The 18,814-nt window shown below is 36.9% G+C and overlaps 1 protein-coding gene across 5 annotated transcripts in view; it reads left to right on the forward strand.

Moving 5' to 3' along the window:
* The window catches only part of Bclaf3 (BCLAF1 and THRAP3 family member 3), a 64,096-nt gene that overhangs the window by 33,282 nt on the left and 12,000 nt on the right, over positions 1-18,814 (forward strand). For 2 of the 5 annotated variants that reach the window (XM_031370167.1, XM_031370177.1), the window contains exons 9-12: positions 2,695-2,809; positions 4,177-4,272; positions 11,070-11,222; positions 13,046-13,102. In XM_031370167.1, coding sequence (XP_031226027.1) covers positions 2,695-2,809; positions 4,177-4,272; positions 11,070-11,222; positions 13,046-13,102 — 421 coding nt within the window. Of the gene's footprint in view, positions 1-2,694; positions 3,629-4,176; positions 4,273-11,069; positions 11,223-13,045; positions 16,374-18,814 lie in introns of those variants that run through there. The other 3 variants (XM_031370163.1, XM_031370184.1, XR_004118587.1) reach the window with 3 other exon arrangements.

Raw genomic sequence — 18,814 nt, forward strand, 5'->3', positions numbered from 1 at the left:
CCAAGAATAATCCTGTTGTGTTCCACAGCAGTGAACAAGCAAGTCCTGGTTTCTAAAAAGGTGGAAGGTGAAGAATGACATCCTAGGTCATTATCTGACTTTCATAAGTGCCCTGTGGTGCATGTGTGTCTACTCCTACATATAGACATGCAAGAGTACATAACACATACAAAAGGATAAAAGTTTGTAGATGAGGTCAAATCATGAAGGATATTAAGACAGTTTTACAGTGAGTGGAATTAGGAACATTTGAGGTTCTAACCAAAGAAAAGTCATAATCTTTGAATTTTAAAAGGATTACCATGGGCCACAGGGTAGAAAATGGACTGTATGAATTACAGAAAAAAGCCACTGTTTTCATTGTATGGCTTATTTCACTTTAATAGTGATTTTAATTTTATCCATGTTGTGTCATATGTCAATGTTTCTTTCCTTAAAAAATATTTTTAAGACTGGAGTAGTCTTTAGGTATACTACATTGTATTTACCTGGTTTTATGTGGATATTTGTAGGTTTTCTACCTTTTGCTTTTTATAAGTGGTGCTATTAGGAACACAGGAGTGAGATATCCATTTTATTGTAGCCTTTTTATTCTACCGAATATAAGATAACATTTCATTGTGTTTTTATTTGTATTTCCCTAATGACTAATAATGAACATTTTTTCATGTGCTTATTGGCTGTATATATGTCTTATGTGGAGAAATTTTTGTTCAAATCCTTTGCCCATTTTATAATCAAGTTAATGTTTTTACTGCTAAGGTATGAGAATTTGGGGAATTTGTTTTTGTTTTGAGATAGGGTCTCATTATATAGCCTTGGCTGGCCTAGAACTCAACTATGCCTCTATACTAAAGAAATGTGTTTACCTTCGGCTCTTAAGTGCTTGAGGCGCCACACCTAGATAAAAGTTCTTTACTATTCTCCAGGTCAGTGAGCTGGTTCAGTGGGTAAATGTACTTGCACCAAACCTGATAGTCTGAGTTTAATTCCTGGAACCCACAAGGTAGAAGGAAAATCCTGATTCTAGCATATTTTCTCTAGAATTCCATATGTGTCATTTGGCTCACATATAATAAATAAAATATAATAACATGTTAAGAGTTCTTTATGTATTCTAGATACTACAGGCTGAGTTGTTACTCACTGGAGATTTTTGTGACCAGAGTTAATTCAGATTTTAGATTATTTGGAATACTTCCATATATATAATGAGCTATTGGGAAGATGGGCCTGTACAGAAGAAGATTTTATAAAATATTTTAATGTATCTGTTTTAACTGACTTGTATGATCAGGTGCATAATTTTTCTTTAATTTTTTAAAAAAAATTTTTTAGAATTTTTCTTTATATTTGTGCTTAGAAGACTTTAGATTTTGGAACATTTCACATTTCAGATTTTCATATTAGGGATGCTTAACCTCTATTCCTTTAATTGATATGTTTTGTAAAGCAGATTTTAAAAACCTAAGGCATTTGTAATTTTGCTAGATAGAAATGATCACTTTTAATATTTAATCTGTTTCTTGACCTTTATCTTTTTTTATAGGCATCTATGTGTACTTTTTAAGTACTGAAATTATCTTCAATGCATAGTATTACAATTGTACCTTGCTGTTTTGACTTAATATCACATCACAAACATTTTGATAGGGCAATAGGTTTTTGAACATTTCATAAACCCTGAAATCTTAGTTTGTATCAGGTTCTGGGGCCACAAAGCAACTATAGCGGGATTCAAAGCATATTCCATTAAAACACAGGTATAAGTAGTAGCTACACATAGACATAGGGATTAGGACCTCTAAATGCTGTATGTGTCATACATAGTAGGGTTATCTATTCTACCTCAGAGGAGTTTAGGAAAATTTTTGGACAAGGTACAAATGGAGCCAAACTTTGACGTTAATCTAAATGGAAGGAAATGACCACAGGAGGAATTGCAGGTACAAAGTTGTGGAAGCAGGAAAGATCATGGTATGTGCTGGGAACTATATATATGCAGTTAACTATCTAAAGTTCAATATATGTGTTGGGGAGATTGGAGGAAAGCAAGTAGTAAAGCCATAAAGAGCTAGGGCAAGAAGGACATGGGAAACCATTGGGAATATGAATTTTATCTCGTACAAAATGCATGGAAAGGACAGAAGCATGGTAGTTGGCTGACGATGGAATAGGGCCTGCAAAAGACTAGAAAAAATCTTAATAGCATTGTGGGGAGGTGTGGGATATGACAAGGAAAGAATTGCCAAGGGCTGTAGAAATCCAGGATCTTTCTCCCCAGCAGACCCTAATTGTCAGAGTCTTTTGTTCTCATTGTCAGGAACTGGGAGCTTGTCCTTTGAAGTATCAGAGCCCACAACTTGGCCAGTGTGGTGACCATGTTTTACCTTCCCTATTATAAATGGGATGGGTCAGGAGCCACTGATACTTCTGCCAAGTAGAATCTCGGGAATTAGGTGGTGATGCTTGCTTGAGGGGAAAAACGTCCATGTATCAGCCAGGAATCCTGTCCTTGAACATCAGATTGAGACCCCCAGTACAAAGAATATTTGTTGAAAATATCAGTCTTAATGACTATCCTTTATCATTTTAGTAGTGACAGAGTGAGGTTTTACTGTTGTGCTGTATGTCTTAAGGTTCTTTTCCTCTTTAACTGATTAAAGTAACAAGATTCTTTTTTCCTTTTATTAGGAATCATCAGTCTTCCAGCTTTTCAAAGGTGAAGACTATTCGTGCTGATGGATTTCAAAAGCCTCCACATTTTATAAATTCAAATTTTAGAAAATTTATTCAGAAACCTTACATAGTAAGATTGGAGTTTCAAGTTTTTCATTTTTGTATATTCTTTATAAATATATCTATACTTTTCAAAGTGCTTGTAACTTCATTATGTGTTATAAGAGCATCGAGGCTTAAAGATTTTATGACAGAAGATAGCTCATCTCTTGATTTAGTTGAAGTTCAATTTATTATAGTACTAATTTTCTTAATATGTTTTGGTAACTTAATTAAAATATAATTCATATACTTTAAAGTTCATTCATTTCAGGTATATAATTTGGTGAGTTTTAGTAATTCTCCAAGATGTGTTGTAGTCATCACCATAGTCCAGTTGTTGGACTTGAGACAGGATTTCACTTCGTTGCTCAGGCTAAGCAGGGGAACTCACCATATATCCCAGGTTAGCCTCAAATTTGTAGCCCTCCTGCCTTCACCTTCTATGTGCTGAGATTACAGGCATGTGGCACCATGTCTGAATAGGATATTGTCATTACCCAGTAAAGGTCCTTTGCCTGTTTAATTATTCCATGTCCCCACTGCCCACCAAACCACTAATTGCTCTGTTTTAAAGATTTGCTTATAGAATGGATCATGATATAATAGCCAGTCAACAGCTCTTCTGTAAGTGATGACTAAGTGATGGAAGCCAAAGTTAGTTTGTTACCTAATTCTAGAAGTAATATCCCATTACTTTACCATATGGTTATTACAAGAAGCAAGCTACTAGATCATACCCACAATCAAAGAGAAGGATCATTGATGGAGATAATTAGGAGCCATGTCAGCAGCTGCCTAGTTCAATCCTCCCTCTGGCCAGACTCCACAGAAATGGATTAAGTAGAAGGTAATAAGATTATTGGTTTTAGAAATAGGAAACTGGAGAATGGGTACCATCTTAATTGTTTCTGCTAGAGGATTTGGGTTCTCTGTAGTTAGAGTGCTAATATAGCTATTTTTTTCTTCTTTTTGAGCCTTCCCAAGCTATTGTAAGAATATTACCTTTGATCAGTTAAAGTCGATGTGTTGGGCTAACGTGCCTACTGGCAGTGTGGAAAGTAGGTGTTTTTCTTGGGCAGTAGAAACCCTTTACCAAGTCTTGCTGGCAATGGGTTTCTTTCCAAGATGCATACATGAGTAAAATGCTAGCTTTATAGTCCACTTTCTAAAAGTCAACCATGGTGTTATACAGAGTGTTTTTTTTTTACACTTCTCACAGGCATGAATGAAACAGGCCCCTCACAAACTAGCATGGGTCATATGAGAGAAGAAGTATGTAAGCTCCATGCTCCCTGGTTTGGGGTCTTAATCTTCAAAAATATATCTTAAATGGTGAGACTAGTTTTTAAAGTAACCCTTAAGGTATATTAACCCATATTAATACTTTTTGTTCAGAACTATACTATGCAGAGAAAAGATGCAATTACTCAGAGGATATTTAGAGTTGAGGAAAATCATCAAAACAGAAGAGGCTCTGAAGGATCTTTTAAGGTATTGAGTGTTGTTTTTTATTTATGTCTGACTATGGGCTTATATATTAGAAATAATGTGTTGGTACATTAAAAATTATTTTTGTAATCTTTTAAATAATTATGAACTAGCGTTTTTAGTTTCTATACTTCTAGAATTTATATTTAATAGTTACCGGTTTAATACTGACATGTTTCATCAGGATTTGACTTTGAATTTCATTTTTACTAGTGGAACCCTGTTTTTAAATAATAATGCAGTTGCTTCTAGAAATTACAAAGGATTTAAGACTTAGTAGAGCAGAGGTAGATTCCATCTATAAACACGTGGCTGGGTCACTTCTCAAACTGTTCTAGGTGGTTGCTTGAAAATGCACCTAGCCACAAGAAGTATATGGGAGGAGAGAATGAGGAAGGTTTATAGAATTGTTTGGAAAGGTGTACATAAGATTTGTTTATGTCTGACAAAAGATTCCTCCTTTCTCCTACCTCCAGCACAAAATGACAAGATCAAAACCATAAATATGTACACTCCTTTTATGCATCCTATAGGACAGAATCTAGTTTTCCTCATTCATACAATTAATATTTGATATTTTATGGTAAGAAAAGATGAAGGAACTGGCAGGAATAAATTTTTTTAAGCATCTGTGAGTATATGTACATATGTATGATGTTGTTGTAAGTATTTAATCTCATATCTGTTTTTTTCTATCCTGACTTTGAACATTCTGTCTATGTCTCTTCTCCCCAGCTATAGACTGTCAACGTCTTTATTTAACCAATGGGGGTAACTTGAGGAACAAGGTTACAAACCATCATTTATCATTTGTGTAAATGCAGATTCTCTCCTTCTTGGGGGCAACCAGGCCTTGAGGGCCAGTATTTAGCATTACAGTACAAGCAAAAACAAACAAACAAAAAACAACCCAAACCTCAGCAGTGTGGGCACCCATTGAGACCATCTTTTCCCCATCACTGGTACTTGTGGTCAGTGTGAATTAGAAAAATAAATTTAGCTACTTAGAACATTTGAAGATTTTTTTCAATGTGATGCATGTCAAGAATTCATTTCAAGTTCTTTTTATCTTCTTTCCATGTGTATGTGTTTGCTTATGAAGATAAAGCATGTATGTGCACATATATGTGGAGACCAGACATAGATACTGGATGTCTTCCTCAGTTGTTCTCTACCTTCCTTTTCTTTTATTGATAATTTTTTCTTTGGCAACTTCATATATGTGTTAAAATACATTCTGGTCATTAGAACTTGGTGGGTTCATCAGTGGCAATACATCTAGATATTATGCCTCCCCTGTTTCCAGAATCTGTTAGTTTCAATAGCTATACGGTGTGTGATAGGGCCTTAAGGTCCCTTTCCCACCTGCAGCTCACTAGTAGATGTGCTAATTCATGATTGCCTTATTCCCCCAGAAGCTTCAAGAGTACCATATAGCATTGTGAAAATTATCCAGCAGGAAGCACTCAGCTCAGTTCCACTTTGCTTTCTCTGTATCTTGCACCCAAGGTACATGAAGTCTTTAGCAATGAGGCTTTATCAACTACTTCTTTAGACAACCAAGATGAATGGTAATATCTCTGTATTATTTTGGGGCCTCTGGAACATTCCTGATGGAGCCTTAACAACTATGGGTGTATCCTACACCTGGCACTAGGTGTTTTTTTTAGTGACCCTTACCTAACTTGCTTTTCTCTTGCTGTGAAAAAGCACTGACTGAAATCACTTTTGGGGAGGAAAGAAGGTTTACAGGTTACAGTCTTTGAGGGCAGCCAAAATAGGAACCTTGGAGGCAGGAACTAAAACAGACAAAGGAGGAATGTCACTTACTAGCTTGCTTTCCATAGCTTTCTGAGCTTTCTTTCTTTCTTTTTTTTTTTTTTTAAGATTTTTAAAATTTTATTTATATGAGTACACTGTAGCTGCCTTCAGACACACCAGAAGAAGGCATCAGATCTCATTATGGATGGTTGTGAGCCACCATGTGGTTGCTGGGAATTGAACTCAGGACCTTTGGAAGAGCAGTCAGTGCTCTTAACCACTGAGCCATCTCTCCAGGCCCCTGAGCTTGCTTTCTTAAACAGTCTAGGACCACCTGCCCAGGGATGGCATTGTACAGTGAGATAGACCCTCCCACATCAAACTTTAATTAAGAAAATTCCCACTGACTTGCCATAGTCTCATCTGATAGATATAGTTCTTCAATTAAGGTTCCATCTTTTCAGATGACCTCAGTCTGTGCCAGGTAGACAAAAAAAACCCACGAGTACACATTTGACCCTTTGTCAACTCTTCACACAAACAAATCAATCACTATCAAACTAGGATCTTTCCTCTTTCTTATCTTTAAGATCTCATGTTAATAGCACAATGTAAAATACACTCAAGTTTAAAAGTCCTTTAAGTCTAAAAATTTCAAGTTGTCTTTGAAAATCTAGCCTCTTAACTATAGGACTCCAAAAGTGAATAAAAAGTATAAAAAGCTCACTGGCCAGCATCTGGACCTCGTCACTGCCAACAGAACTATTACTTCTAGGACTGGCATTGTTCAGCCTTGTGAAGTATCTGTCTTCAAACTCTGTCTTATATATGTTAATTGGGTTACTACATAGTAGGTGTTCAGGTGGCTTTTTCATACCCTCATTTTCCCTATCACCTCAATTCTCACCCTCTCCCTGTTTGAAGTTTATTTTTAGTATTCCCCCTCTCCACTCTCATTTATCCTGTGTTCTGCTGTCTCTGTTCCCTTAAGGCAACATTACCCACTATCTACTTTCTAGTTTCCTGGATTCCATAGGTATTCCAAGTTAAACACCTAAAACTAAAGAGTTGAGGCCAGGATCTGCACATAGGAGAGATCATGTGCTGTTAGTCTTTCTGGCTCTGGTTTACCTTGAATATACTTTTCTAGTTTCATCCATTTCCCTGCATATTCCATTTTCACTCTCTTCATAGCTAAATAAAATGCCATTGTATGTTCATACCACATTTTCATTATCCATTCATTAGTTAATGGATATCTAGGCTGGTTCTGTTTCCTAGCTAATATGAATAGAGCTACTATGATAATGGGTGTGCAAATGTTTCTGTAGTGAGATATGATTTTTTGGAGTGGTATGACTAGGTCATATGGTAGTCTGTTTCTAAATTTTTTGAGAAAAATCTAGACTGATATACCATTTACATGCCCATTAGTGGTTCTCTTTACCTACAACCATACTAGTATTTGTTGTCCTTTGTATATTTGATTGATAGCCCATCTTAGTGGAGTGAGGTGAAGTCTTAAAAATAGTATTTTTAAAATTTTTATGTGTCTGGACACTTTTCCTGCATGTATGTCAATAGACCATGTGCATACAGTGCTTATGGAAGCCAGAAGATGGTATCAAATTCCCTGGAACTAGAGTTATAGACAGTTGTGAGCTGTTGTATGGATGCTGGGAATCAAACTTGTTTTCTGAAAGAACAGCCAGTGCTCTTAACTCTTAATGCATCTTTCTAGTCCTTAAAATAGTTTTAATTTTAAATTACATTTCACTGATGACTAAGTATGTTGACCAGTTTTTAAAGTGTTTTCTAGCCATTCCTGTTTCTGTTTTTTTAAATTTTTAAAAATTTTTTATTTTATTATTTATTTTATATATATGAGCACACTGTAGCTGTCTTCAAACACACTAGAAGAGGGCATCAGATCCCATTACAGATGGCTGTGAACCACCATGTGGTTGCTGGGAATTGAACTCAGGACCTCTGGAAGAGCAGTCAGAGCTCTTAACTGCTGAGCCATCTCTCCAGCCCCCTGTTTCTTCTTTTGAGAAGTCTCTGTTCAGTCCCTTAGCCCATTTGGGATGTTTGTTTTCATGGAGTTTAGATTTTTAAGTCCCTTATATATTCTAGTTAATAACCCTGTATCAGATATGTAGCTGACAGATATTTTCTCTTATTCTATGTGCAGTCTCTTCATTCAGTTAATGGTTTCTCATGCTATATAGAAGCTTTTTTAGTTCCATGAGATACTATTTATCAATTGTTGGCCTTATTTCCTGTACTTTTGGAATTCTATTTAGAAAACCTGTATACCTATATGTTGAAAATCCTTATGGCTATATGTTAAAGTATAATCTTTACTATTTTATTGAGCAGATTCAGGGTTCTGGGTTTATACGGTTTGTAATCCATTGTAGTTGACTTTTGTACAGGCTGAGATATAGTATAGGGCTAAGTGCCTGCATCAAAAAAATCGAGAGATCACAAATAATGCATCTTAAGGCCTTGGGGGAAAGCAGAACAAACTGAACAAAGTAGTTGAAGAGAAGAAGTAACTAAGATCAGGGTGGAAATAATGAAACAAAACCAAACAAAAAATGCAAAGAATCAGTGAAACAAAGAACTTGTTTCTTTGAAAAAATAAACAAGATTGATAAATCCTTAACCAGATTAACTCAAAGGAAGAGAATGCTCAGATTAATAAAACTAGTTATGAAAAGTGAGATATGATAATAGTTATCAATAAAATAAAAACTATAAGGGCATACCTTAAAAGTCTATATTTTATTAAAGGAATGGATGAATTTCTAGATGCATATAATCTACCGAATTTGGATCATGATGAAATAAATAAGTTAAAAAGACAAACTAATGAGATTGATACAATACAATTTCTCACAACCAAAACTCTCCAGTGGCAGATTATTTAATTGAAGAATTCTATTAGACCTTCAAAAAACTACTACCAATACATTCAAATTATTTTATAAAGTAGAAAAGAACCAGGGTGCTTCTAAGCTCTTTGTACAAAGCTGATATTGTGCTGATACCAAAGTGGACAAAGTCAATGACAACCAAGGAAGGAAAAAAGAAGGCCCAGTTTATCTGATGGACATAAATGTAAAAATTCTCAATACTTGCATGTTGAATTCTGTCTTAAGTAAAAAATGTACTTGTTATGGTCATGTTGCTTTCATTCCAGGGATACTGGGATAGTTCAATAACTGTAATTCACTGCATAAACAAATACAATGGTAGAAAGCACATGATCATCTCAATAGATGTTAGAATGGTCTTAGGGAAAATCTAAAACCCCTTCATAATAAAAATCATGGGGATGGGGGGCTATGTTGCTAGATAAATAGTCTAGCAAAGATCACTCATTCATCTTGGAGATGACTCATTTGTTTTCCAGTACCTAGTAGTTTACCACTATCCATAACTCCAGTTACAGAGAATTCAATGCACTGTTTTGGCCTCTGAGTGTACTGTATACATGTAATGCATATACATACTGGTAAACATAACATAAATAAATCTAAAAAAAAAAAGTAATGAAGAGATTTGAGATAAAAGGAGTATACCTCATCATGATAAAGGCATTATGTCTCAGACTTAGCCAGCGTCATACTAAATGGAAAAAACTCAAAGCATTCCCACTAAGAATTGAACAAAGCAAGAGTGTCCACTCTTTACTGATACTCTTTATAATGCATGAAATCTTTGCTAGAACAATAAGACAAGAAAATGAAATAAAAGATACAAGTAAGAAAAGTCAAAGTATTTCTTTTTGTAAATGATATGATTAGAAACCCTGGATAACTCTCAGAACTGAGAAAATACTTTGGTAAGGTGGCAGAAGATAAAATTAATTTGCAAAAGTTAGTAATTTGCAATAAGTTATTGCCTTATATACCAATGACAAGTATACTGAAAAAAGAAATCAGTAAATCTGATTCAGAGCAGCCACACAAAAAATACCTGACAATAAACTTAACCAAGGAAATAGAAGACTTCACTGTGAAAACATTAAGACAATGAAGGAAAAAGGTGAGGAAGATACTAGAGGATGAAAAGAGCTCATATGCTCATGGATCAGGTTCAGTATTGTAAAATTGGCAGTTCTTCCAAAGGCAGTCTACAGATTCTAGGGACATTCTGCATGAATGTGGAAAAAAAATCTTAAAATGTATCTAGAGGCACAAAAGACATAAGGATAACCAAAACAATTACGAACAACAGGATAGTGTAGGATATATCAACATATATAATTTCAGGCTATACTACAGAGACTGAAAATTGTAATAAAGCATGATACTTGTAAAAAAAATAGACACAGGTCAATGGAACAGAGGACCTGGATATAAGTTCATGCTACCTGAATTTTTATTAAGATACCAAAAATAAATACTGGAGAAACATAGGATCTTCCAACAAATGGTTCTGGGAAACTTAAGCATCAACATGTAGAAGAATACAACTAAATTCACCTTGTTTTTTGAGACAGTGTCTCATTGAACCAGGAGCTCAACAATTTGGACAGGCTGGCTTGCCAGTGAACTCTGAGGGTCTGCTTATCCCAACAGCTATCATCATTGGTATAGTCAGGTAGTAGAAATCTAAATTCAGGTCCTCATTCTTGCTTAGCAGGCACTTTACTGACTGAGCCATCTTCCTAGCTCCATTATTAGCAATTAAAAAGAACTATTTTTGGGGCTGGAGAGATGGCTAATGGTAGCGCACAACCATCTGTAACGAGATCTGACACCCCCTTCTGGAGTGTCCAAAGACAGCTACAGTGTACTTATATATAATAAATAAATCTTTTTTTTTTTTAAAGAACTATTTTCTATATAGCAAAATTTTAAAAAATAATACAAGAGAAATATACTTTAGTGTAGGTATTAATACCTTTTTAAAATATACATTGTGCCTAGAATCAAGGGCTGTTGTGAATACTGTTCTCCTGCCTGTTATACAATAGATTTGGAAACTGTATTTTTAACATTTGATTTTCTTTGGATCCTTTACAGAACTTTTTGGGTGGCAGATTCCAGTCACATTATAAATCACACCTGGTACAGAAGAGCTTGTATATTCAGGCTAAATATCAGCGTTTACGGTTTGCTGGACCAAGAGGATTTATTACCAATAGATTCAGAAATAAACTTCTGAGGAAAAAAAAGGTTAGTTTGACAATACTTTTAAAAATATTGAATAACTTTAAATGATTGCTAGATAATTGGATTTTTCATCTAGTTTAAGAAACAACCTAGATTTAAAAAATGATCTTATTGTATGATAGTTGAATAAAAACTTCAAGAGTAATGTTGATAGAATAATAAAACTATTTAAGCTTATTTTTTTTTGCCATTTCACCTGAAACAATTTGAAAATTCCAGTTTGTTGTATAACAAAACTTTTCCTTGGGAGACAGTTTACACACACACACACACACACACACACACACACACACAAAACCCACACACAACCCACACACCCTACCCACCCCAGATAAGGAACCATGACAGAACAAAATACAGATACCCTAAAGTTTCACGTAGGGAGCCAGTGAATTTTATTGGGATTACTTATGGGATTGGAAATGACTCTCAAATACAGCTGCATCACCAAAACTTACCCAGCATGGGTGACAGCTCACAAGGCTGGGAACGTGGAGCACTGCAGGTAGGTCAACAGGTTGGAGAATACTTTTTCAGATGTCTAAGTTGGTGAAAATCTTCAGGCAGATAGGCTGGTTTAGTCCAGTTAGCTGATATGGCCTCAGAATCTTCTTTGAAGCTCTTCTCTGAGAGTCTTTGAGGCTTACCTTGTCTGAGTCATAGCAGCTCAGTTCCCATCTAAGAGTCATTTTTGCAACTTAGCTTTCTTCCATTTGAGAGGGACTTATTGTTTACTCTGGCAGGAAGAGGCCTGGTAAATCTGGTCAGTTTCGGGGACTTGCATTGTTTACTTCCTGCTCAAGGAGCTTCCCTGAAGGATGGAATATCTCGACCTCAGAGAAAACTGTAATACAGCATAGCTCTTTGAACTTTGTATTTTAACATTTTTATTGTGTAGTTAATCTTTAAAATGAACATTTAAGTAAAGGCTCTGAATGACCTATAACAGTTTTGCAGTTAGAAGCCAGACCAATATGGGTCTCTGACTGTTTTTCTTTTGCCTTTCACGGTTATTCTGACACTTTAGATGTCATCCAAGTACACTGGCCTTTGAAAAGTCAGTATCAAAACTTGGCATTATGGCATGTAAATATAATTTCAGAATGTGGAATGTAGAGGCAGGAGAATTACCACAAGTTGATGCCAAAAGCTTGGTGCTTACTACTTTTTATTGTTGTTGTTGTTTTGGTTTTTTTTGTTTGTTTGTTTGTTTGTTTCAAGACAAGGTGTCCTGGAACTCACTCTGTAGGCCAGGCTGGCCTCAAACTCAGAAATCTGCCTGCCTCTGCCTCCCAAGTGCTGGGATTAAAGGCGTGCGTGTACCACCACTGCCAAGCTACTACTTTTCATTGTCTAATATTCTTTTACTTAGGCATATTCTTCTGGACTCTACTTCTGTTTTTATTTTATTTTTTAAGATTTATTTTTTATTATAAATGCGTATAGGGTAGCTGTCTTCAGACTCACCAGAAGAGGGCGTCAGATTTCATTATGGGTGGTTGTGAGAGCCACCATGTGGTTGCTGGGATTTGAACTCATGACCTTCCGAAGAGCAGTCAGTGCTCTTACCCACTGAGCCATCTTACCAGCCCTCTACTTTTGTTAAAATAAAGCATTTTAATTGATTAATTTGTTCTTTGACAATTTCATACATTATGTAATATATTCTTTTCTTCACTCTCTCTTGGCTCCTTCCTTCCTTTGCCATCTTCTCTCTTCTTTCCCATGTGTCTCTTTTCTCACATACCTTTGTTTTGTTTGGTTGGTTTTATGTGTGTGTATATTTGTGTGTTGATTTTTAACTAAGATTATCTCTGTGGCCACAGCCTTGTAACTGTCCATTGGAGCCTCGTGGGTTCATGTCATTTAGCAGACAACTGAAGGTAATGATCTCTTCCCCAGAACCCATCAGTTGCCAGTAGTTCAACTGGGAGGGTGTCTTAGTTACTTTTCTTTTGCTGTGACAAATTACCATGACCAAGACAACTTACAGAAGAAAGAAATTATTTGGAGCATACAGTTTCAGAGGGTTAGAGTTCATAGCCATCATGGCAAGGAACATGATAGTAAGTAGGCATCATGACACTTGGGTAGTAGTACCTAAGGGCTGATAATTGTTCCAACAATGCCATTACCACCTAATCCTTCCCATATAGTTCCACCAACCTGTGGAAGCAACTTATATAGGAACTTGTAGGGGCCATACTCATTCAAACCACCACAAAGAGGTAGGGTCCTATAAGCCGTCCTCTGATCCATGATTGGCTATTGACAGTCCCTGGTCTTCTGCAGAGCTCAGTGCAAACAGCTGTAGCTGCCGTGAGATCATTTTGCCATGGCTTTATCTTGTCCTGGAGGTAGCATTTGCAGCCCTCCTCCCTGTTACCTTGCTCTGGCATTCTTTCCACACTCTCTTTTCTAGTGTTGCTTATGCCTTAGAGGGGTTGGCATAAATGAATGTCCTGTTTTTGAATACTCACCCATCATTAATTTGAATCATCTTTTTATCATTTTCTGTGCAGAAAAATGTCTCTGATCAAAGCCGGGGGTATCATCTATAAGTATAAGCACATATAGACTTCAGTTTAGTACCATGTTAATTTTAACTAGACAGTAGTTAAGCCCTGTCCCAGGACTTAGGACCTTCCCAGCCATAGCTTTTTGACAGGGTTTACAGTACTAGACTTGTATTCTGGCCTATGGCGTGGGCTTCAAATCCAGCCCAGGAGCACTTATTTTATCTTATAACAATTGTACTCCTATTGTACCAGTGGACACATATTGCCTGGCCAATTTACATTGTAGCATACTGAATCCAAAGCTGGTAAGACCATTGATGCCTTTACTGCCCTCACAGCCAGTATAGCAGGATCTGGCACTATGAAATCTAGCTATCAGGGAGAAAAAAACATTCAGCTCAATTGCAGCTTGCTTTCTGTATGTCTGGTAACCAAGGTGTTTAGCAATAAGATCTTGTCATCTAGTTCTGGTAGGCAACCAAGAGGAATGGTAATAGCTTGTATTCTTGTCAGAGTCTCTGAGGCCTCTCTGGCCAACAATCAGTAAATTCCATACCTGGCACTGTGATTTTTGTTTGATACGCAGTGACTTCTAGGAGCAGTATTATAACGCTATGCAAAATACCCTTCCACTGTTAACATTTTTAATTGGCTTACAAAGCAATAGATTTCCTTTTTTTATATAAACTGAACTCTAATTCTTTTTTCTTAGTGTTATATGTGTGTTGATTTTGTCTCGTTCAGTCTGGCTACTGATTGTACCTGCGAGCAATATTGAGATAGGCTTTTATAGTTTTAGACAAAGTCCAGCTCTTGAGTGTAGCATGAAATTAGATACCCTACTATTATATAGCATGCTCCATAACATTTGGGCTCCATTTTCTTAACCTTTGGTTTGAACTAAGAACTTTAGGCTATCCTTCTAGCATGTGGTACTTTGAAACTACATCCCATGTGGGAAAATTGATTACTGGTCTATTTTACCTCAGTCTTTATGCCCTAAAAAGAATGAAGTCTAGAACCATTTGTTTCTGTTAATATTGACTCCCATTTTCCTTAAATTAAAGACGCTTTTGCTTAAATGGGGCTACTGAGTACAAAGTACCATTCATATCATTTTGTGTGGTTGTGGGCTTGTGATATTGGAGATAAAACTCTGGGACTTACATATGCTGAGCAAGTACTCTACCATTGAGCCACACCTGCAGCCTGGAATTACATCATTTGATGTCCCAAGTTTTGGCATCTGAAGGAACTTCAAAGTTCTGTCCTAGAAAGATACCTCAATCTGAGTAACATCTTGTGCTGGTTTGAATGAAAGTGACCCCCATGGGCTTTGAAGTTTCAAAACCCCACACCAGCCAGGCACAATGTCTTTCTTTCTGTCTGCTGCCTGTTCATCAGGATGTAAAGCTCTCAGCTCTCGCTCTAACATGTCTGTCTGCTTCCCACCCATGATGATAATGAGCTAACCATTTAAAACTGTAAGCAAGCCCCAATTGCTTACTTTTATGCTTTCTTTTATAAGAATTGACTTGGTCTTGGTATCTCTTTGGAGCAATAGAACAGTAGTTAAGACATATCTCACATTTTAGCTTTGTGCAGTGTTGGAAAAGCCATTCTTTTAGCAGTTAGTAGATTACCACATGGATTAGTGAATTGATGTGTGATTAAATAGGATAGGTACCATAAAATTAGAGCTAGAATTACTTATTACCATATACCTGGTCTGTGAGGAGTATTTTTTAATTAATTATGTTATTTATTTACATCCCAATGTTTCCTCCCTCCCAGTCCATCCTACCAGAGTTCTTTCCCCCATCCTACATCCCTCCATCCCCCATCTCTGAGAGAGTGCCCTCCCATATTCCCTACCCTGGGGCATCACATGTCTACGTGATTAGGTTCATCTTCTCCCACTAATGGCAAACAAGGTAGCCCTCTGCTACATGTGTGCCAGTGGCCTCGGACCAGTCCATGTATGCTCTTTGGTTAATGGCTCAGTCTTTGGGATCTTCCAGGAGTCCTTGTTAGTTGACACTGTTGTTCTTCCTATGAGGTTGCCATCCCCTTTAGTTCCTTCAATCCTTCCCCTAGCTCTCCCACAGGGGTCCCTGACCTCTGTCCAATGCTTGGCTGTTAGTATCTGCATCTCTCTCAGCTGATGGTAGAACATCCCCACAGACAGACATGCTAGGCTCCTGTCTATAAGCACAGCATAGCATCAGTAATAGTGTTGGGGATTGGTGCCCAACCATGGGATGGATCCCAAGTTGGGACAGTCACTGGTAGGCTATACCTTCAGTCTCTGCTCCATTTTTGTCCCTGTATTTCTTTTAAACAGGAGCAATAGTGGGTCGAAAGTTTTATACATGGGTTGGTGTCCCCATTCCTCCACTGGGGGTCCTGTCTGACTACTGGAGGTGGTCTCTTCAGGTTCTATATCCCCACAGTTGGGCATTTTGGCTAAGGTCACCTACATTGAGTCCTGGGAGCTTCCCCCTTCTGAGTTATCTGGAACTTTCTAGAGGCTTCCCCAACCCTCATCCCTGGCAGATGAATATTTCCATTCATTCTACTGGGACTCTCTCCTATCTCCCTCCACCATAATGTGCTCCTGCCCCTCTTTTCTCCTCTCCCTCCATTCTTCCACCCAGGTCCCTCCTTCCTTCTGCCTCCCATGATTATTCTGTTTCCCCTTCTAATGGGATTTAAGCATCCTCACTTGAGCTTTCTTGTTTAACTTCTTACAGTCTGTGGGTGTATCATAGGTATTCTGAACTTTTTGGTTAATATCCACTTATCAGTGAGTATATACCATGTATGTCCTTCTGGGTCTGAGTTACCTTACTCAGGATGATATTTTCTAGTTCCATCTACTTGCCTGCAAATTTCATGATGTCCTTGTTTTTAATAGCTGAGTCGTATTCCATTATGTAAATGAACCATGTTTTCTGTATCCATTACCCTGTTGAGGGACATCTGGGTTGTTTCCAGCTTCTGACTATTACAAATAAAGCTGCTATGAACATGGTGGGGCACATGTCCTTGTGATATGGTGGAACATCTTTTTTGGGTATATACCCAGGAGTGTTATACCTGGGCCTTGAGGTAAAACTGTTTACAGTTTTCTGAGGAACTGCCAGATTGAATTTCAGGGTGGTTGTACAAGTTTACATTCCCACCAGCAAAAGAGGGGTGTTCCCCTTTCTCCATATCCTCGCCCGTGTCTGCTGTCACCTGAGTTTTTGTTCTTAGCCATTCTGATTGGGGTAAGGTGGAATTTCAGGGTTGTTTTGATTTGTATTTCCCTGATGACTAAAAATGTTGAATATTTCTTTAAGTGCTTCTCAGCCATTCGAGATTCCTCTAGAGAATTCTGTTTAGCTCTGTACCCTATTTTTTAATTGAGTTATTTGTTTTGTTGGAGTCTATTTTCTTGAGTTCTTTATATATTTTGGATACTAGCCCTCTGTTGGATATAGGGTTAGTGAAGATCTTTCCCCAGTCTGTAGGTTGCCATTTTGTCCTCTTGATGGTGTCCTTTGCATTCCAGAAGATTTTCAGTTTCATTAGGTTCCATTTATCAATTGTTGATCTTGGAGGCTGAGCCATTGGTGTTCTGTTCAGGAAATTTTCTCCTGTGTCAAGGCATTCAAGGCTATTTCCTACTTTCTTTTCTATTAGATTCAGTGTATCTGGTTTTATGTGGAGGTCCTTGATCCACTTGGACTTGAGCTTTGTGTAGGGAGATAAGAATGGATCAATTTGCATTCTTCTACATGTATGTCACCAATCAAACCAGCACCATTTGTTGAAGATGCTTTTCTTTTTCCACTGTACAGTTTAGGCTTCTTTGTCAAAAATCAAGTTTGTGTAAGTTTGTGGGTTTATTTCTAGGTCTTTGATTCTATTCCATTGATCAACCTGTCTATCTCTGTACCAATACCATGTGGTTTTTATCACTTTTGCTCTTTAGTACAGCTTCAGGTCAGGCATAGTGATTCCACCAGAAGTTCTTTTATTGCTCAGAATTGTTTTGGCTATCCTTAGTTTTTTGTTTTTCCATATAAAGGTGAGAATTGCTCTTTCAAGGTCTGTAAAAAATTGTGTTGGAATTTTGATGAGAATTGCATTGAATCTGTAAATTCCTTTTGGTAAGATGGCCATTTTCACTATATTAATCCAACAAATAGAGCATGGGAGATCTTTCCCTCTTCTGATTTCTTATTAGATTTCTTTCTTCAGGGACTTGAAGTTCTTATCATATAGAACTCTCGTTTGCTTGGTTAGAGTTACACCAAGATAATTTATATTATTTGTAGGTATAGGAACAAGTGTGGTTTCTCCAATTTCTTTCTCAACCCATTTATCATTCATATAAAGGAGGGCTACTAATTTCTTTGAGTTAATTTTATATCCAGCCACTTTGCTGAAGTTGTTTATTAGCTGTAGATATTCTCTGGTAGAATTTTGGGGATCATTTATATATTCTGTTATATCATCTGCAAATAGTGATATTTTGACTTCTTTCTTTCCAATTTGTATCCCCTTTACCTCATTTTGTTGTCTTATTGCTCTGACTAGAACTTCAAGTACAATATTGAATAGGTAGGGAGAGAGTGGGCAGCCTTGTCTGGTCCCTGATTTTAGTGGGATTGCTTCAAGTTTCTCTCCATTTAATGTGATATTGGCTAACGGTTTGCTGTATATTATTTTTATTGTGTTTAGGTATGTGCCTTGAATACCGGATCTCTCCAAGACTTTTATCATGAAGGGGCGTTGGATTTTTTTCAAAGGCTTTTTTAGCATCTAATGAGATATTATTTTTCCTTTGAGTTTGCTTATATAGTGGATTACATTTATGGATTTTCATATACTGAACCATCCCTACATCCCTGAGATGAATGATTGTTTTGATGTGTTCTTGTATTTGGCTTGTGAGAGTCTGATTGACCATTTTTGCATTGATATTCATAAGAGAAATCAATCAGAAGTTCTCTTTCTTCGTTGAGTTTTTGGTTTTGTTATCAGGGTGTCTGTGGCTTCATAGAATTAGTTTGTCAGTGTTCCTTC

Source organism: Mastomys coucha, chromosome X (assembly GCF_008632895.1).
Source record: "Mastomys coucha isolate ucsf_1 chromosome X, UCSF_Mcou_1, whole genome shotgun sequence".
Classification (NCBI taxonomy): domain Eukaryota; kingdom Metazoa; phylum Chordata; class Mammalia; order Rodentia; family Muridae; genus Mastomys; species Mastomys coucha.